Consider the following 21,925-nt stretch of genomic DNA (forward strand, 5'->3'; position numbering starts at 1 on the left):
AAATGAATAGGTGAATTAAATCTGTAGGACGGATTTAATATATAAACCGTATTTATTTAATTGATTTTTATCAGAGTACGCAATATATGATATTGTAATAATTTCGAAATTAATTGAGGATTAATTCTGAAATCTAATATCCTTCATAATACTGATAGCATCCTATATATTTGATATTTAGGAGTTAGGGTTTTAAAGGTGTGAGAGTGCAAAAGGTTTGCAGATAAGAAACGGCCAAAAGAGAGATGGTGAGGATGGATTCTCAAAAAAAGCCCTAAAAGGACAAGAGACGCTAACACGTCGTTCGTGATTGGAACACTGTTCGTGTGGATACCGATAAAGGAAGCTAATCTAAGTTGTCGACTTCAGTATAGGCATCCTGAACGTCAGAATCCTCGAGCCACCAACAATTCGAATACCGCAGGTAACACCTCTTACTACTTGACTTAAACACAATCGGTAGATCTAGGCAAGGGATTGGAAAATTTTAAAGTTATTTTCCGCTGCGTGTCTTTCAATTCCTTACACATACCTTGTCTTGAAGCTTGGTCTCACATGAAAGTTGAAGCTTTTCCTTTTTCTCTCTTCTTTCTCTTATCTTCCTCTCCTCCCCGATCTCTCCCTCTTCTTTTTCTTTAAATATCGATGAAGGTAACAAATTTTTAAATGAAAATAAAAAATTTTAAGTTGTTATTTGAATTTCCATTTAGATCAGACAATAAATATTTAGTACAATAAAATGTTTGGAAAATTTATTAAAAAGATATTTAAGTAACCCAAATCTTTCTTTAGGTCACTGAATTTGTCAAAACCATAATTTGGTCATATGCTTCAAATAGGAATTTTAAACTCTTGCTAAAAGATCCTAATGCCCATTTCATTAGAAAAATAGAAAGATTATCATTCTCACATTGCATAAAAGCTCTCAACGAGGGAAACTTGACATCTACTGTTGCAGATTTGAAAAATCGATCAAGATGGCAATAATAAGTTAGTTTTTATATTAAATATTCCTCCCTTAATTCTAATAGTGTCATCATGCTATCTTGATTCTTCATTTTTCTTAGCATGGATTGTGGAAGATAGGGGTTTTTGTCGAGGAAGGCGGGAAGTGTGGAGTGTTGCTTTGTGAGCTGAAAGGCTGGTGTGTGCACACGCGTGTTTGTGTGTAACTGTCTGTGATGTAGGGTTTATGATGAATGTATATATAGGATAACTATTTGCATTTGCTTGGTCATGAAAGTTCAATATGAAGAATGCTATGAGGGCTACATGTGCTGTAAATAGCTATGCGGAATGTGTTAAAACATAATTTGAAGAATGCATTTGCTTGGTCATAACTTGGTGCGTGCACACTCACGCGTTTGTGTGTAAGTGTCTGTAATGTAGTGTTTATGATGAATGTGTATGTGGGATAGTTAATTACATTTGCTTGGTCATGGAAGTTCAATATAAAGAATGCTACGAGGGCTACATATGCTGTAAATAGGTACGCGGAATGTGTTAAAACATAATTTGAAGTCACTAAAATTTGAAGGTGGATTTTGTTATGTTAATTGTAAGAAGTATGTCATGGAGATATAAAATTGTTAATTTATAATTAAAATGTACTAACTACGAAATAAAATATGTTAATTTTTATAGTTGTATTGTGATCAAATTTTATTTAAAAACTTATTGTAAGTGTGTTATAGAAACATATAACTGCTAATTTATAATTGAAACTTGTTAACTACATAATTGAACTTGTTAAATTTTAAAGTTGTACTACCTCTGATCTTTAATGTAAGAGCTAATTTGACATTCAATTTGATTATAAATATAAGACCTCAATCTACTTTGTTTCTCGTATTCATCCATCTTTTCTAAAATAGTCTTTGTAATAGTTACACATGTTAGTTCCATCAAATAATAATTCTCGCTAATACACATTATTAGTAAAGGTCTTATAAGGAAGATAACACATTTATTACAAATAACTAGTTTAACAAATTTTTTTAATCTACTCAAATTAGCCAACTTACTATTATATTAAAGACAATAAGTAGTACGAAATATAATATGTTAATTCATAATTCTTTTTGGATTTCTAATAAAATATATATTAATATCAGTTCATAAAATTTTAAAATTTCTCTTTCAATTATGTGACCAAATCGAGAATTTGACAAATTTAGTGATCTAAATAAAAATTTAGGTTATTTAAGAGTCATTTTAAGGGATTTTTCCTAAAATAACAAATATATATTTTTTAATTTTATATTTCCATTTCATTTTTGCCTTCCATGTACTACAACATTCAAGTAGGCGAAGTCTAGTTTAAAGCGAATCAAATCCCCCTTGATCAATTTAACGACCATGAGCTTGGATGCCCTTTGACTGCTTGAAATTTTGGAGAAGGAATGAGATCGTGCTAGAGCTCTGCTCAGATCCCTTAGATTCAACCAAATTACCTAATCAAAGACCAGAATCAACAACATCCAATGTAAAAGGTTTGTAAAGAAACACTGCATCACATCTAATTAAGAATGTTAACATATGGATTTGTCAACATCATAAAACCCGATGGAAGAAGGATTAAAGTACAAATTTGTTCCGAAAATTTCACTCATGAGTCATGTTGCCTCAGAAGTTTTTCTGGTTTCAAAGTTCCTCCAAAAATGATGAAATGAAACAATGTTGCCCATCACCGTTAAAAATGTCAGCAGTCAACATAAATTTTTTAACAGTCAACATTAGTTTTTTAATGAGATGAGGCAACATAGCTGTGTTTCAAAACTTTCGTGACGATATTGAGTTCCAAGAAAAAACACAAGAGAACTTCCGAAGCAACATTACTTCAAAACAAAAACTTTCAGGACAAATTTACTCCTTAACCCATTAAAAAAACACTGGCAAAGAGTGACACAACTGACAGCAAATTTGAACTGCAGATAACACAGCAATTAATGAGTTGCTCATTACTGGTATGGTAACGAGCTATCATTTTAAATCTATTACATTCATACATTTCAAGAGACATTAGTTACGAGAGAAATTAACTATTTATGAGGCCCACATCCTCTCGTCATCTATCATCTCGTTTCTCTACATTTTACTCTGATGAATGTGGGTGATTTGGATTGACCACACTATAGTGATTATATCATCTTGACAGGATCATATATCAGAGTCTCGCATATCCATTGGAGCAATATATGCCAGTATCTTGGAAATTGATGCACTGAGAAAGTTCAGCCGTGAGCTTTTCCAAATCTTCTCTTGTATGGGCTGCGCTCAGAGCTACTCGAAGCCTAGGAAATAAACATGACAGACAACAAATTTCTGACATGCATAAGGAAATCACTATAATAAAAGATCACTCAGAACACATTTCATGGAATGAAGAAATGGTAAACCATAATAAGCTGATCTATCATGCTCAAAAAAACTCATACATCTGAGAATTTACAGTGCCACACGGTAGAGAAATTCGTTCCAAATCATAACATTTGGTCCTTGGATTTTCTATGATTTTGTTATTACCTATTGTTTACTTATTTTAAGTAGCAGTAGTGAAAATGAACAGACTCAAGGCCTGGATCACAAGACAAGAGAAAAGCATTCTTTTGTTAATGCACAGAAAAAACAATATTTACTATACTCTAGTATCGTTATTTATTATTAATTATCTCTTTTTATTACATTTTATGCTTAAGGACATGGGTTTTTTAACCTTGATATTATATGAGGGTGTAGAATGAGAGATAAGAAATAAAAATAAATATCGTAGCAAAGGATCTTTCTTTCTCGTTTCTTCAAGTTTTATCATAAAAGAAAATGAGTTTGGACGTTGAGGGTTGTTAGGAAATAAAACCTGCATGAGTTAGGAGGCACAGTTGGAGGTCTAATTGCAGTCACATGAAAGCCAGATTTCAATAAATGCCTGCTCCAGAATGGTTATAAAATTTAGTTAATTAGCAAAGTGAATCTGAGTGGGTTTGTGTGTGGGTGTGTGTGTGTGAGAAAGAGAGAGAGAGAGATGGTACCGGCTTGCTTGCAGTGCTTTTTCTTCGCTTCCTACAATTAAAGATATAATGGGACTTGTAACAGGAATTCCGGTTAGAGCACGGAAGTCTTTCACTCGGTTCCAAATGGCCCTTCTACGCCATGTCTCCCTTTTTGCCACCTTAACAGCAGCTGGCAAATTGCATTTATGTTTTAAGAGTTATGTCATTTATACAAGGAACAGTAACGTAAAACATGCAGCGAGAGAACAAGAAACTCGCTATACATCAATGTGGCTGTTGTTATACCAGTCAACTCTTTGCATACAATTAACACATTTATTACTATATGTAAATGTTGCATTTTAAAATGGGGACACATACAAATGGGTGCATTGGGTTTACATTTAGTAAGCTCTATAGTATGGAGAAAGTTGAACATCATTACCCAATGCTGATCTTAGAAGTGGGATTGACATTATCAAAAGCCTAATCCTTTACAAAATTGAGGAGAGAGACGTACAGTCACAAATGAAATGAAACCACAAAACAGAATAGGTAAAACTAATGCATATAATTCTTCTTGTTTTTTCCCCCCAAAAAAAAAGTGAAGTTATATTTTCTAAGTACTTAATTCAACTATGGGACACAGTTCACCGTGAACAGCAGCCACCACTGGGACTGGTGCGGCAGTGGAAAATATAAAGGATCGACCCCTTGATTGTATGAGTAACTTCCACCTTTTGCTGCCACAACGCACAAAACACCACAATTGCATTAATGCACAACAATTTCATAAGAGACATTGAAGAAATCTATACCATCTGTGCGTTTTCAAAAAAAAAAAAAAAAAGGAGTTCTCCCAGCCCCACCCTCTTCTGCTCCTTTCCCTCCGGAAAAAGGAAACAAGATTAGATAAAGAAGCATGAAACTCACGCGAAATTTACTAAAACAATTACCTGCATGCTATGAATCCCCCATGGCAGCCAGCAGCTTTACTGAATGTTCCAATGCACAAGTCAACTTCTCTTTCGCAATTGAATTCCTCAGCAACTCCACCACCATTTTTGCCACAAACAAAAGATCCATGAGCCTGAAGAAAATCATATTTTTACTTTTGATATCTTATAATTGCATTAAACAATGCAGGCATAGAGAAGTGAACATTTCTCATACAGGGTAACCATAGCAGCACTATTGACATGGTATAGTCCGTGAAATATTTTTCTTTTCACGAGATTAATGGAGAAACAAGAGAACCGCCAACTAAATATGACAGTTTAAAAAATGCCCCATTCTCCAGCGCAGCAATATTATATTATAGATCTCCTATGCTTGTTGTGTAACATCGTATTAAAACTTCAATCTAGTATCATGAACATAAATGCACAAGGTGGGTTTCATGCATTCGATGGCACAATTCAAGAGGGCTTACATCGTCAATGACTAATAAAAACCCATGCTTCTTACGAAGGTTTGCAAGCTCGACCATGGGTGCATAGTCTCCATCCATGCTGAACAAGCTGCAATAACAACAATGCATGATTGCAAACAGAAAATCATATTTATAAAATCATGTATAACTGACATCAGGAATATGAAATCATAATCAATAATCGATTTATAAATCTCTGTCAACACCAAGTAGCGTATTTCCATCACACAAACCATTTTGATCAAGCAAGGAGCACATACAGATCAACTAGACATAAGTAGCTGAAGCCAAAACCCAATGTGTTTGTCCTTTGATCAAGCATTGATGAGCAAACAATATGTTCTTGAATAACCACTCATTAAATCTTATCTTATATGGACGATACTCCTTCTATTCTCTCTCTAAAAAGAATGATGAACGTGTTAAAAATCAAAACCATCAGATATGGAAAAGCTGGCGTGACAGCTACATAATTCAAATGGCCTTTGATTTTTATCAAAGATAGATAGTTATGGCTTTATAAAGGAACACAAAAGATTTACGCACAACATATGTCGTTGCCTAACCTTTTTTTTGTTTTTTGGCCAGCACGCCGCTGCCTAACTAACACTTTATAGAAACAGAATTCATGGTCCCCATGCAATGTCTTGTATCTAGAGAATTGACAAGATTTTGACGGCAAATGCGGCTCTCCATCATAATATTATTATACTTACAGCAGATAAATTGTTAAGTTTTGACTGAAGTTTGAGCATTTGCTCATCCTGCCATTGTTAAACCATGCATTTTCCAATGTGTATATTACAAATAATAATCATGTTGAAATTTCTAATTATAAGAATGAAAATGGGCCAAAGAATATTCATATCTTACAAATTCTAATGTAAAACTAATTATTAGACTGGGAAAGGGAGCGGCTCACAGTTCCATGCGAGAACTATGGCTAAGTATCAAATACATATTGATATTAAGCATCAAATATCAAATATTTAATTATATTAGAAAATTAAAGTTCTTATCTGAGCATAAAAATTGGACTATTAAATTTTGCGCTCGGCAGTGTTTGAAAGTAAGTTTTAAAATGATAAATGGAATGTAAAACAATTTTATTACATAATAAATAATTTAATCAGAAACCAGTAATAATTATATTAGCTTGCAATAATTGACATAATGATGGATTGATGGCTTCTTCATTGTCAGAGTCAAGGCACTCCGGAAGGAAAAGCTGTCCCCAGTTGAGCCAGCTTGATCACTGAATCATCAATTACAAACATCTCCCTATCTCAATCAACCAATGCTACAGGTTTCAGAATATTAGTCCTAAAACTAACAACATTTAAAACTTAGATACATTACTAGTCATCCGCCTAATTAAACATCTTTCAAGGGAAACATTTCCTCTTACCTAATAGGTGCAATTATATATAAAAGAGATGCCATCTTTTAAAATATATGGGGCTGTAGGCAAGGAAGACAAAGATGGATTAATTATTTCTAAAACAGGAGAATAGAATGAAAATCCAACAGCAGCATGTAACAGCAGAAATAATGAGTTACCTGTCAGTCACAACAACTTTTCTCTGCATTCTGCAGCGTGATCTGTTAAGCATATAGGTGTTGCAACAATGTAAACATAATGTACATACTGTGAATGGAACAAAAGAGAAATTTCCATGCAAACGAGTGAACCGCAGAGAGAAGGGGAAACCTACAGGAGCGTATTAAGGTGGGACACATCACAATGTCTGTAAATGAACACCTTCACACACTTTTGTCGCTCAGCAAGACGGATACCATCAATTATTGATGCATGGTTTAGCGCATCAGAAAATATGGCTATTTTTTCATCCTTTGAAGGTATGCTGTTTTCAGTCAAGAGAGAACCAATACTTCCTATTGCTGTCATCAAAGCCATATTGGCTGCAAACCCTGTTGGACAAAGAAGGCAATCCTATAGCATGGATTTTAAACCAAAAACTTGTCAGCAATATGTACCACCCAGGCTTATTATCACATTTGGTCCTTTCATTATCTCACTAATTAGGAGGTAGCTCCATAAAGACAGAAAAGTGTAAAATTCCTTTGAATTTGAGGATGGTGGACTGAAAAAGTATAACTGACTGTTCTATTAATAAGTACATTTTGCAGATAAATTAGATTATAGCATAGCTGTTGAAGGTAACCGAAAAACAAAATAAAAAATAAAAAAGAACATATAAATAAGCTGTTATAATTTCAATTTCATATAGCTGCACCACATGTTAATCTCAAACAAATGAAATAATTGATTGACAGGGGACAACAACCGTTAATAACAGTATTCAGGTCATGTAAAGCAGAAGCATGACAACTAAGGTCAGACTTTAGCAAATGAGATTTCCTCATCACTAAAATGAATACCAAGGATGCTATTTTCCCCTAATCTTCATGATTATTAGTAACCTCAGACAGCGTCTGGCCTAGAACATGATGCGATAATGCAGAACGCATGTTGAGTAAGCAACAACTCAGTCTTTAATATAAAATATATATGATTTGAGTCCCCTACTCTACAGTACTAAGTTAAATCACAATGGCTAATTATTATATATGAGATCAACCTACAAAGCATTGCCAGATATTACAGTTCAAGGAGTTACTACAAAACAGTTTATACACCTCTTTCTTCTTTAAATCTGCCAAGCAAGACTCCAGCTGACTGTGGTAATTTGTATACCCACAAATAAGAGCCGACCCTCTTGGTCCCATTCCATGCTCTAGGGCTGCCTGATATAGAAAAATGGTCAAAGATAGTTAATACCTGTAGGCTGAAACAAAATGAACTGAGAAGACAGTGTTCAGAAGATTAAAATGAAAAAAGAGGAGGGAAAGTAGTTCAAAGATTACTGAAGGGAAGATCATCCAGAACACCTTTGCAGCAGCCCTTCCAATAGTCGGATGAGAACTTAAGCCAAGATAATCGTTTCCAGAAAACAGAATTAACTTTTTCAATTGTTGATGATGGCTCTGGGGGTCTTTACTAATAAATGGACTATGGACAATCTCATCGCCTATACTCAAAAAAGTCTTCGTTAAATGTCAAGTTGACATCAGAAAATGAAACAAAATGTCCGATAACCGAACTAAATTGAGGCAAACACCAAAATTTGCAAGCATGAGCAGAAATGAATTAAGTTGAATGTCATAATAAGTAGAAATGGCACAAAGTAAATATACAATTTGCTCCTTGAAAGGCATAGATTGTAATGCTTAGTCTTGGCATTTATTCTCCAATGTGAGTTAGTCTCCTAAAATTTGTTACTCGCTAACGGCTTGAGAAGAGTACATGCCGTGAAAGCAGACTAAATATACTCATCAAACTTGAAACTTAAAGAGTAAAAAGTTACCAGGACTTGGGATGTCATGCATCCATTTGTTAAATGTGGGTTCTCCAATTTCTACCTCCACAGACGAGCGATCCCAGGGGCGCAATTCGTCGAACACCTCGAATTCTTCATCATCCGCCACGTCATTTTCCAGGTTCGGTGCATATTGTTTGTGATTCTCAACAAGTAATTGTGTACTTTGCTTGCGGAGACAAATGGGTCTCAAAGATCGAAGGACTTTGAGGGACTCAAGCCTTGCAAGTGCCTCGCCGACCCAACTGTCCCAGGCACTTGGAATATCCATTTGCTCAACAGACAAAGACCGAGAGGGGGGAAGAGAGAAATGGGAAGAGAGGAGAAAGAAGGGAAGGTGGGTTGATGAGCATAAACAGGCCGACTAATAGTAATGGGAATGGCAATGGATGAGCAATTAGCATTGAAGTTGGCAGTTTTTTCCGCTGCTAAACGTGGCCTCGTGACTGGCAGCTCCTCGCCATCTATTGCAGAAATAAATCCGCCGACAACGCGGAGCGATTGGCTTCTCTCTGCTGTTTGTTTTCTCCGCCGCCCATCCTAGCGTCAAACGACTTCGTTGCATATAATATGAAATATCGAGTTAGTAAACCGAACACTAGTTTGGTAGCAATCATATTATTTGGTGGGAAAATAGTACTGAACTCCCACATAAGAGAAAATACCGTAAAAAGATCTCTAAAAACCTCCTAATTAATCACAAGTTCCAAGAAAACCTCAGTGCAATTTAGTAAACTGAGAACATGCTTCTTTGCCTCTAGTACTGTAGACAAAAGAAACACTGGAAAGAAAGAGGGGGAACTGATTTCTTACGTCTTGAAGCTTCTTTACATGAGAAAGAAGCAAGTAGTCATTGATGGAACATTTTTCCCATTGCCATTAGTGAAGTCCAAGCATTTTCTGTCTTCAACGTCTTGGTCCATTTCGAGGTTCGAAACTTTCTCTCCTCTCCTCTCTTAGAACGTTTTGGTTGACAAATTGGGTTGGGTATAAGTATGTTGAAAATTGTCCTGCCCTTTAGCTGTTTTTTTTTGGGCCTTGAAAATACTTTTCATTCCATAACCAAAAACGACAAAAGGGAAGCACAACAAAAGTCTAAAAGAAGGAAAACTAGAGAAGAAAATAAAGGCAACGAAACATAACAAGAAAATGAAACTTAACTAGCCTATTCCTTCCCAGTCCCTATTGATCTCAGGTGAACAAATGTTGGAGATATCCTCAACGAAGCATACAGAATTAGCCACATCACAAGCCAAGAATGAAGCTAAAGAAGGCAAGGGTGTAGAGACCCACCCCGAAGGGCATACCTTCCTACGTACAGTGACTGCCAAGTGATCAACAGCAGAGTTTCCTTCTCGAGGAGAGAAAGAAAAACAGAGACCCGAACACGATGCAACCCATTCTAGAGTGTCTTTAAGGAGATGCCTGCCAGCCCATTCACAGAGAGCAAGAGAAGAGGAGTTCAAGCAATTCACCAAATTAGCATTATTAGATTCAAGGAGAACCCGTGATAGTTCAAGCTCCCCAGAAATCAACACGGTTTCCCTGATGGCTAAAAGTTCACAGGTGAAGGCAGAATGATACTGAACGTAATCACCAAAAGCCCATAGGAAGTTTCCATTACTATCTCTACACACCAAACCAATTGTAGCAGAGAGGTCCTCTTTCAAAAAAGAGCCATCATAATTGATTTTAATCCATCCTGAGGGTGGTGCTTTCTAAATGATAGCACAAGGCTTGTTATTAACTCCCAGGTCAGAAGGAGCAGTATCTGAAGCAGACCGATATTCAACAACATTAAGCCGAGCCTTGAGAAGCACCTTTTGAGGCTCTAGGGGTTTAGCATTAAAAACCATCTTGTTTTTTTCCTTCCAAATACCCCAAATCAGCCACGCAATAAGAGAGAAGTCAATGTCTTGCAAACTTTGGTTATGGCACAAGATATTATTAAACCAAGCTTCAAAAGAAGAAACAGAGCTTTGGTTAACCCTTAAGGAGACACACCTAACCTAAGGACAGAAGAACAGTAAGTGTTCTATCGTTTCAAGAGCCCCAAAGTATACTGGACATAAAGGATTCACAGCATAATGACGTCGAAAAAGCATATCCTTCGCAGAGATAGATTTAGAGCAGCATCTCCAAATAAATGGAGGATTCGTGGAACAGCCTTAATTTTCCACATTCTAGTCCAAAAATCTTTAGATAGAGTGAAGGACGTAGTAGTTCTTAAAGGAATCTGTTTCTAATAAAGTTTTAGATGTTTATAACCTTGTTTGCCTGTGAAGCTACTATTCTTTGCAAGAGACCATACTAGTTTGTCCTTGTGGAAGACAAAATCTAGTTTGATATTGCTAATAAGGGATAGGATGTCTGGAGGCAACAGGCTAGTAAGGGGAGATAGATTCCAACCACCATTTGAAATAAGCATATCAACAGCATCATTAGATTAGATTTCAGGGTTGCTAATCTGATTCAAAAATTTACATTGGAGGCCTAAAATCCAATTATCTTTCTAGGTGCAGATTGACTTGCCATTCCCCATAAGCCATTGACAGCCTTTTTTTAGCATATCTCGACCTATTAAAATGCTAGACCAAAACCATGAAGCCCTGTATCCTTTTTCTGCTGCCATGAAAGTACTGTTAGGGAAATAAACACCCTTCAAGGTCTTATACTAGAGGGATTCCTCATTCTCAGTTAATCGCCAAGCAGTTTTTGCCAAGAGTGAGTCATTAAGAACTTCAAAATCTCAAAACCCCACCCCCTTCAGATTTAGCAAGGGTTATGTGCTCCCAAGAGTGCCAATGAACTTGGCTCCCTAAATTACTCTCTCCCCACCAAAAATTAGAGATTAGACTGTTTAGATCCTTTCAAGTTTTATGAGGGAATTTGAAGCAAGTCATAGGATAAATAGGCATTGCATTGACAATTGCCTTAATCATTACCTCTCTATCTGCATAGGACAACAAATTCTGATGCCAACCTTAAACTTTCTTGCCAACTTTCTACTTTACATAAGCAAGGGCTTGCTGTTTAGATTTACCCCAAAGATTTGGGATACCTGAATCCTTTCCAAGATTAGAAACAATAGGTATGCCCAAGATTTGACTGACTTGGTTTCTCACATCATTTGGAGTATTTTTGGAAAAGATAAGACCTGATTTGCCCAAATTAGCTTGTTGTCCTGAAGTTGCACAGTATCTATTTATTATATGCTCCAGAATTTGACAATTAGCACTACTAGCATTCATAAAGAGAAGAGCATCATTCATGAAAAAAGAATGTGAAAGCATGGGGCTCTGGTTGGAAAGTTTAATTCTTTTTAAAGCCTTTTGCTCAGGATGAAGTAAAATGCTTCTAAAATAAACAAATAAGGGGAAAGAGGATCCCCTTATCTTAAACCCCTACCAGGGGTAATAGAGCTAATCTGTCTCCCAGAAAGGCAAATATTCACTTGCACAAAGGACACACAAGCAATAACTAAGTGAACCCATTTATTGCAGAAACTAAGCTTTAGTATTATTGCTTCCAAGAAATCCCACTCTATGCAGACATAGGCCTTGCTCATATCCATTTTCAAAGCAAATTCATACTTGCCTCTGCTAGTTTTGCGCTTAAGGTAATGAAAAACCTCAGGCAATAATAATGTTATCATGAATGAGTCTTCCTGGGATAAAAGCACTTGGATTGATAAAGATACAACAATCAAGAAAAGGTTTTAACTGGTTAGCTAGTAATTTAGAGATAATCTTGTAGGAAAAGTTGCACAATCTGATAAGATAAAATTGTGTAATCATCTCTGCCTTTTCAAGTTTAGGAATCAAGACTATATTAGTTTCATTCAACTTTCCCACATCACCAGCTTCATTGAAGAAGGCTTTAACCATATCTACAACATTCTTGCCAACCTCACTCCATATTCCCTGATAGAATTTCCCATAAAAGCTTTGGTACCATCGAGTTGGAAAGCAGCTTCTTTATCTTCTGTTTCAGTAACTGGGGCAATGAGGCTTAAATTGCAGGCCTAATCACTTTTACAATACAGGTAATCGAGGACATCATCAAAATTATGAGGGCCAAAGGTAGTAAACAGAGAATTGAAATAACCAATAGCACATTTAGTAATACTATTCTCCTCCTCCACCCAAATGCCATCATCCTTCTTCAGTCTAAGAATGGCATTAGTATGACACCTCTTAATAGTAGCAATATGAAAGAACCAAGAATTTCTATCACCAACTTTTAACCAAGAAACTCTTGAATGTTGCCACCAATAAGCTTATTCTCTTTCCTAAACTTTTTCCAAATAAGAGGAGATAGTTTCAGCCTACAAGAGTTTCTCTTTAGTATAGTCATCACTGTAACAATCAGCTAGCTATTTTTTCAACACCTCAACGAGCTTGAAGCAATTTGGCTATTACTCCAGTAAATAAGAGCTTCTTTACAAGAATCTAGTCTAACTAGAAAATCCTCAAATTTATCATCTAGCCTCAGATTCGAAGAGCCCCAACTATCTTTAACAATCACCTAGAAATCATGATGCTTTATCCAAGCAACCTCAAATTTGAAAGAAAAAGGGGTCTTGATACTAGAATAACAAAGATCAATCAGCAACATAAAATGATCTGATCCTATTGGCTCAAGATGAAAAACTTGAGCATTAGGGAAGTTCTCTTGCAACTCAAGATTACCCAAAGCTCTATCAATCCTCTCCTTGACATGCATGTCATTTAATTATTTATTACACCAAGTAAATAGTGAACCTTGCAAGTGTAACATCCTGAGTTTTATCGGATTTTAATAGCCTCTTTTGGTTGATTTTGAGGATAGATTAGCGATTTAATCTTGATCTTGGTGTTTGGGTTAGATTTGAGGTATGTTGGAGGAATAGGTAAACGTATCCCTCTCAGGGTATGTTCACCGCGGCGAAGTTTTACTTCGCCGCAGCGCACCGGGAGTTCCAGGTAGGGTTTGTCTTTCGGGCAGGTTTGGCCGCGGTGAAGTCTTAGGGATGCCGCAGCGAAGTTGCTCAGGTGAGTAGGGTTTCCCTCTCGGGAAGGTTTCGCCGCGGCGAATGTTTTCTGGGCGAGCGAGAGTTTCCTCTCGGGAAGCTTTCGTCGCGGCGAAGTGGGGTTTTCAGGCGAGTAATCCCTCTCAGGATTAGTCCGCCGTGGCGAAAGGTCCCGAATCTATATAGACGCTGGAGGGTTCAGTTGTGCGAAAATTAGAAAATCTGAAGGAGGAGAGAGGAGCTCTGCTAGGGTTTCGGTGTTAAGGCTTAGGAAAGACATTTCTAAGGATCCATTACCTCAAGTAAGTGATTTTAACCTCTAATCTACTTTCTTTCTTGGAATTTCTGAGGATTTTTTGGTGGAACCCTAGGATTTTCTAGGTTGTGATGGAATTGAGGTTTTTGACCGATTGTTTTGAGTTTAATTGATTGTTTTGGGTTAGTCTAAGTATTTAATCGGTGTAGTTTTCTTAGATTTAAAGAATCTTGAATTTTTGGAGTTAGGGTTTATGGAAATGGGAGGTTTGTGATTAAGGTTGACAATGTAGAGGTTGATTCTGAGTTTTGTGATTTGGGTTATGTTAAGGAGGGTTAAATTGGATGTTTAATCGGTTTAGATTGTTGTTAGAACTTCAATTGTTCAAAATAGATGTTTGGGTGTAGAATTCCTATAGTGGGTCCTTGAGGTTATGAATTTTAATTGATGTTTGGAAAGGAATTAAGGTTTTAATGGATTGGTATGACCATTGGAGTGTTGCCTTGATAGTTATACCCTTTGAGTTGGGTAGAGTTTTGATGGGAGATAGGAATTTTGTGTTCCCAAGTGTTGTTTTGGCCACATTATTAGTTTGAAAGCTAATATATGATGGTTGTGTGTTTGTGTGCTTGTGTAGACTGGTTGTGAGTCTTGGTGGTGCACGGGGCCACATCGTTGGTTTGTTGTTCCTTGCTCAGGCGAGAGGTAACCACTTTCCAATCCTTAGTACTTGCTTCTGTGGTATTGTGAGTAGATTTATGTTTTGTGTTCTGAGTAACAATTATATTCAAATTGTATGTTGTATATGTAAAAAGGAAAACCGTCTTGTGGGGTTTTGATTGATGATGAATGAATCTTGAAATTGTGAAGGATATGCCACTGAATGAAGTTACTTATGAAATGTTCAATTACTATTTGATTATGGTTGAGCATGATGCATGAATTGGGAATTGGTGAGAGTTTTTGATAGTTACTATCACATGGTAAGGCCTCCATTAATGCATGATGGTTGGCTCAGTACGTCCCCCATAGTGAGGGATAGGCCTTTTGGCTCTCTACGTCCCCCAGAGTGAGGGATAGGCCTTTTTGGGCTCCTTACGTCCCCCATAGTGAGGGATAGGCCAGGTTCTGTAACACCTCATGTTTAAATCAATTAACTTTCCTTGCGGAAGCATTTGGAATCACTTTTGAAGGCTATAATTGATGAAAAATCAACTTTGAAAATTTTCATTTACGGGTTACTATTCATTGTCACCTTAAAATGTGACAAACTTCAAAAATTCATAACTAATTATAGAAAAATTGAAATTGAGTGATTCCAAGTTCTACAGAAAGCTCTTTGGATAACATTTTGAGGAAAAATAGTTTCTGAACTGATTGCCTTGAAATTCGAGCTTAATTTCCTTTGAAAAATTTACTGTTCATTTGGTCATTTTCGGATTTTACTGTATTTTTGCCTAACTTTGGAAAGGCATAACTTTCTGCTCGGTTATCGGAATCGGGCAAACTACCCCTCATTTTAAATAGAAACATCAGATCTCTTTGCTTGCCAAATCTTATGACCTAACTAACTCGTTGATAGGTCAAACTGGAGCTACAAACTCACTGCTCCAGGACTTACGTTTTAGCCCTTAACATCTCTTTAATTCTTTTTATTTCTTTGGCATACATGACATGGCCTTACTCTTTCCCGTTCATGCTCATACACTTTCATTCATGCCATAAATATTATAATTAAATACATGGTATCATTGGCATCCATAACATAGTTCACAAAATAGTAGAATTATACATTTATTAACAGTCTCATCCATTAACAAGAATAATTCTCCGCTTACTTCTCCTTGCTTCTCATGCCATTATTGCCCGTCATTGATTGACCTAAATGGTTGGTTAGGGAGGGGTGAGATTCAGGAGAATCTCAGTAGCAAACACTACCCATAAGCATACAAGACATAATGCACATGCATGACATGTTATAACATTAACACATGAATGCCATGGAAAGTAAGCTAAAGCATTTCATGCTTCCATAACATATTGCCAAGGCAAAACATAACATAAACTTGCAAACATAACTTTGCAAACATTTCATCATAGCTTAGTCACATCATGGCAACACAATCACATCATGCAAGCATACATATCAAGCACACAGTATAGGTAAGTTCACTACCTTGTAACATGGCTTTCCCCTTGCTTTTCCTTTGGTTTCCTTGCCTTTCCAACCATGTGGACATTCCGTCAACATCACCAAACATCCTCTTGGATGTTCCAAAGGTCCTAAACATAGTCACATTGATCATACAAACCATTAGGACCACTAGATTACATAAAGTTCAAGACTAGCTTTCTTGAACCTCAACCCTTTCTCTTAGTCTTAGGGTTTTCTTTCCAACTTTTCTAACATAAATCTTATCATTTCCCATCCTTAAGATCCATTCCTTGTCAATTAGGACCACTTTAGATGGCCTTAGATTCAAGAATATCAAATCTGGAAATTTTGCTTCGCGGGTACTGTTCACGCAGAATTTCCAGAATTTTTGCTCAACTTTGAAAATTCATAATTAATTCTAGAAAACTCCAAATTGAGTGCTTCCAAGTCTCACTGAAAGATCCTTAAGTTAACTTTAAATGAAAAATAGTTTCAGGAACCAGTTCTACGCCGAACAGTACCGGAACTGTACGGAACTCGAAACCCTTCCAAAAGTTCGACACTGTTTCCAGATTTCAAACCCTAACTTTGAAAAATCACCATAAATCGTACACATATCCAAATGAAGTGTTCTACCTATGGATTTGAAGATCACAGAGTGTACTTTAAGCATGCAAAATTTCAGAATCAGATACGCACAGTAACTAATCTGAAATAGGCATAAAATCAGGTGCTATAACCACTACATACCGTGTTTTAGAGTTTGATCTGGCTTGGAACCACTTGGCCTTTCTTTCTCCCTCTTCTTTCTCTCTCTAGAAACCATTTTGCAAGAGCTTCTCCATGGATTCCTTATGCTTGGACGAAATGGTAGGGAGGGGAGGGGGTATTTATAGAAAAACAGACCGAATCTGGACCGTTGATCTTAAAAATACGTGGCTCGATCTGGACCGTCCATTTTCTCTTTTGATCTTACGGTGACAAGTGTCCTATGACATCATGCTTACCTCATCATGATGACATCATGCTTACATCATCAAGCCACATGTCTTTAATCCGACCGCACACGTGCCTTGCATCCGACCGTACACGTGTCTTCCATCTAGCCGTACACGTAATATTTTCTTTTTCTCATCTAACCGTACACTTGTCACTTTTATGTCCTTTCATCATTTATGGCATTAAAATAGGGAGAAAATAAATGGAAATTCGTGCAAAAATATCTCCTTAATTATTTCTCCACCTATCAAGCCAATCTTGCACCATATCAGATACTTTTCGGGTCCTGACTTACCCTGTACCACCAGGACATGTTCTGACACTATTTTCTCATCTTAATTAAGTACATATATGGTGCCACCTTAGAGGAGCATAGATGAAAATAATTAGCTCTACTGACAGGCTACTTAACCTTACTGAGTCATGCAGTAGAGATTTCGCTATAATGGGTAGACAAAAGATTGTCTAAAATATTCCCATACTGCGTTCTGATTTTTATGCTGTCCATAAATATCTTCTGGTGACTCAGCATGATGACTCGTAGGTGTCATGATTACGCTTGATGACTCAGCATGATGACTCAGCATCGTCATGATGGCTTTTAGATATTTTCTTTGGTTTTGTCTCCTATTTAGGGGACAAAATTATTTAATATTTGACTGGAGCATTTTATTCAGTCCAGAGCTCCAAAAATTCATCCAAAAATATCATAAAATTCCTCCTATTCTAGAGAAAATCTGTGAATTTTCTCAGGTCATAACTCAACCTATAGCCCCACTTAAAAATCATTCTTTAAAATGCCTTTTTTGGGCACAACTGGCTTTTAAGTATTCTTAAAGCCATTTTGCTTGCCTTCTAGGGATGAGACTAATTTTATAATTTTCTACAGTCTCTTAGATCATACATCCCCATTTTACCATAATTTTTTGAGGTTTCCTTATGACTCAAACAATTACATCTACCTCTACATCTTAAATTGAGCCATAAACTTCTAAATTCCTTTTAAGTTACCTCAGGGGTATTTTCATCATCTCTCTTCACAAAAGAGTCTTAGAATATTATTTTCCATTTTCTGGGATTTTCTTAGAATTTTCTAAGTACTTTCCATTTTTACCCCTGATGGCCGTAACTTTCTGAATTTACGGTTTTACCCCTGCTTAGGCTCAACCTCATAAAACAATCTCTTTGAGGCTTCTAACTTAACCTTTGATCTGTATCTAGCCTCTTTTCTCTTTCTGGGCCTTTGAGACTTTACTGGAGCCTCTAACTTTGATTACCCTTTAGCCCCTTAAAACATTCACTTTGCAGTTTAGTCCCTAAAACTGCTTTAACTTTCTTTCTCATCTTTAGGACCTCTACTAAAAAGGGGTCTGGTAGCCTATCTCCTTTAGGCTATTTCTGATACTTCTAGGCCTAAAAATCAGGATGTTACAGGTTCGGCTTCTGAAAATCCCCCAAAGTGAGGGATATGGTTGATGGGAATTGTATTATTGCACTTGCATGACTTGTAGTGGCTATCAATATATATATATATCACTTGTGAACTGCCCTACTTGACACCTCACAAGCACCTATTTAGTAGTACCTTGAATTGGAAAGGTTGGTTACTGGGACTTTGTCTCACCCCGTGGTTTACAATGTTTTCAGGTGAAGTTTCTAGGCGTGCGCCTTCGGAAAGAGACGCAGAGGCTTGAGCTTGGTTAGCTTTAGGCCTCTAGCCTTTGTTTATGTATGATCAGTTGTATATTGCCATAGTTAGGGTCCTTTGAAATATTTTGATTACTCGGCCTTATTGTAAATTGGAGAATATGTTATCTCCTAGTTTTAGTTGGCCGGAGGCCATTTCTATTGTGTTATGAAACTTTGTTACATGGTTGAAAACTAATTGGATGGGTTGCTTTTGATGTATGTTGTTACCCGGGCCGGAGGCTCGGAGGCCCAGTAGATGTAAATGAATGATTTCAGTTGCATGCAACGGACCTTAAGTGGAACCGAGTTTAAATGTTAATTCAAAATTATGCAAATTTCTTCTTACTATGGTAGTTCATTTAACAAATTTCCTTTTCTACCATAGTAGTGATTTTGTGATGAGTTATAATGTTTTGAGGTTAAGGGTGTTACAGCAAGCCCATATCAAGTAATTGACATTCAGAAATCAACTTTTGGAACTTTAAAATTTTACTAATAGCCTTCAGTCTTCTTCTGTACTGCTCACTTTGGCTAGTAAGAGTGTTAAAATCCCCCACACAGAACCAATCTCCACTTATACCTTGAGTAATTGAAATAAGCTTTTCCCAAACGTTCTTTTTTTCAACATCCTTCAGTGGGTGATTGAGCTCAAATTGTTTATACTAATTAATGATTTTTTTCATATTTTTGTTACACTTTTTGGCTTATTTTAATGATATTTGTGCTTAATTGAGATTGAGGGTCTTTGTTCTGAGTTAGTGTTATTTGAAGGTAAAATTTTCATATTTATTCATTAATTAGATTTAATTAATTTCTGGGACAATTGATACCTCAAACCATTACTTTTTATTTTAGGACACTAAAGAAGAAGAGCCAAGAGTGAAGATTAAGGAAGTCCAGCACACAAGACGAATTAACACCTCTGCCAGGTTTCGCCGCGACCAACTTTGTCTTCGCCGCAGCGAAAGAAACTACATCAGCAGAAGTTCTCTCAGCCAAGGTTCGCTGCGGTGAACCATACCTTCGCCACAGTGAACCCCTCAAATCAGTAACCCAGACCCAAACCATTTTCAGAAATTTTACCTACCCACTCTCATAAACTGACCCAATACTCCCCATTATCGGTTTAGAAATCCTATTTTCGTGCAAGTGACATCATTCACTTGGACCACAGCCCCCATCTCCGTTCTCTCTCATCTTTATCTCATCTAACCCTTATTTCTTCCATTTTTCACTATCAAACCTCCACCATGGGAAGCTTAGATTCATTCTTAGTTGAGATGCTTCAGATTTCTATGAGTGGCTAGGTGTTTTCCTTCCTCTTGAAGGTGTAGCAATGGCTGGAGTTCAATAAGCTAAGAAGGGGAGTAGTTTAATCCTAGTTCAGCTATAAATTTATGAGTTTCTAGGTTTAGGATTTGTATTTTGTAGTTGAACTACTTGATTATAGTTGTAATCAGCTTGGATTTTCATATGTGTTGTGAATTGATTATTATTGAACTTTGAGCTTAAATATGTGAAGTCTCATATATGTCAGTTGTAATCTTTTGATTCTCTTTACTCTTGCATGGTTGTGTTTTGATATTAAGACGATTTTGATTACATTTGACCTGTTGCATTAATCAATTTTTCTATACACACTAAGAGCACTTAACAGGATCTTAAGAAATGGAGTTCATTTATCAAAATTCTGGACTCAAAGAGTACTTTGAGGTTTATCAATTCGAAACTTAGTGATTTCTACTCCCATATTAATTGATTTTGAACTATGACAACCTGAGCAGACTTTCAAGAGGAACTTCATCATCATTTGGTTATTGTCTACCTGCATGTATCACTTATTCCCTAAAATCCAAAAAATATATACACATATTTTGTTTACCCTTCAATCAATTCACTCAATGATTTCCAAAAAAACCAAAACCCCCTGTTTATATTCAAGTTTGTATTACATGACATTTCAGCTAATTTAAGTCCATTTCGCAAACGCTCCTTTTAAGTGAGATGACCCGAGGTTGCACCCTATACTGCAATCCTTGGATAAAAGTTTTGATTTAACCTCCAAGGTTTAGAATAGGTTCTGAGAGTAAATCAGTGGGCTATATATGAAAGTGGCATGAGTAGGAACAAAAACGCTATTAGAGTGGATAGTAGTATGAATAATATGTTTTGAGGAGTGTAGAATTTCCACAATTAGACTAGAGTCCCACCACAAAGCTAACCCTCCACTCAGACCTTCTGGATCTTCAATCCAACTGACGAGAGCCTTTTTGTCGATTGCCTTGGGGTTCTCAATCAAAAATAAATCCAGGTTAAGCAGTATAGTGCAAACTTGGATCGTTTCACTTTTGGGAGCCTTTATTAATTACCTAAGCTAGACTAAATGCCATGCAATGTAATGAAAGGGGGTTTGGTTTTTAAGATTTAAATGAATGGTGCCTAAACTAAATGCAGTGAAAACAAACCTAAGATGCTATATTTTTTGGTGTTTTAAGATAATAATAATGGAATGGAAATGAATGATAGGAAATCTCTTGAAAATGGTTTTGATGACAATCATAGTTCACTTAAGATCTTGGGAGTTTCACAAATCCATTAGGTTTTCTTAATAACAACCTCAATAACTCATTGAGTCTAATATTTAAATCAATGAACTTCATTAATGAAAACATTGTTAAGCTTCCCTAATGTGTAATTTGAGAATGATCATGCAATTGGCTTAATGTATCCTACAATCAACTCAGTATCAAAACATGACCATGCAAGATAGGAGAGAATCATGAGAGTTATAGAGAAGCATATATGTGACCACATATATTTAAGCACAAAATTCAACATCAACCAATCCAAACTACAAATGTAAATCATTAACCAATGATTACAGAATCAACCAAAGTGTCTCACTAAGAATTTACAAATCCTAGACCTAGGAAATCATAAATACATAGGTAGAAACTAAAGATTGAAACTGAAACTCCCCTTTGAAGCTTGGA

The 21,925-nt window shown here is 36.4% G+C and overlaps 1 protein-coding gene across 4 annotated transcripts; it reads right to left on the reverse strand.

Moving 5' to 3' along the window:
- Positions 1 to 2,838: 2,838 nt before the first annotated feature.
- LOC114762028 (8-amino-7-oxononanoate synthase) lies at positions 2,839 to 9,267 on the reverse strand. 4 transcript variants are annotated; one of them, XM_028951476.1, is made up of 11 exons: positions 8,811 to 9,267; positions 8,335 to 8,474; positions 8,083 to 8,190; positions 7,137 to 7,375; positions 6,982 to 7,023; positions 5,422 to 5,509; positions 4,946 to 5,079; positions 4,617 to 4,732; positions 4,029 to 4,179; positions 3,857 to 3,925; positions 2,839 to 3,293 (listed from the first exon to the last, which is right to left on the reverse strand). In XM_028951476.1, exons 1-11 carry the CDS (start codon positions 9,091 to 9,093, stop codon positions 3,167 to 3,169), a joined length of 1,497 nt encoding a protein of 498 aa, XP_028807309.1. In that variant the 5' UTR covers positions 9,094 to 9,267; the 3' UTR covers positions 2,839 to 3,166. The 4 variants fall into 4 exon arrangements, with proteins under 4 accessions (XP_028807309.1, XP_028807308.1, XP_028807311.1 ...); XM_028951475.1 differs by having other exon boundaries at positions 8,311 to 8,474; XM_028951478.1 differs by having other exon boundaries at positions 4,644 to 4,732; positions 8,811 to 9,266.
- Between the last annotated feature and the right edge of the window lie 12,658 nt (positions 9,268 to 21,925).

This window comes from Neltuma alba, unplaced genomic scaffold (genome assembly GCF_004799145.2).
Source record: "Neltuma alba isolate B1F8T4 unplaced genomic scaffold, ASM479914v2 tig00011174_pilon, whole genome shotgun sequence".
Taxonomy (NCBI): Eukaryota; Viridiplantae; Streptophyta; class Magnoliopsida; order Fabales; family Fabaceae; genus Neltuma; species Neltuma alba.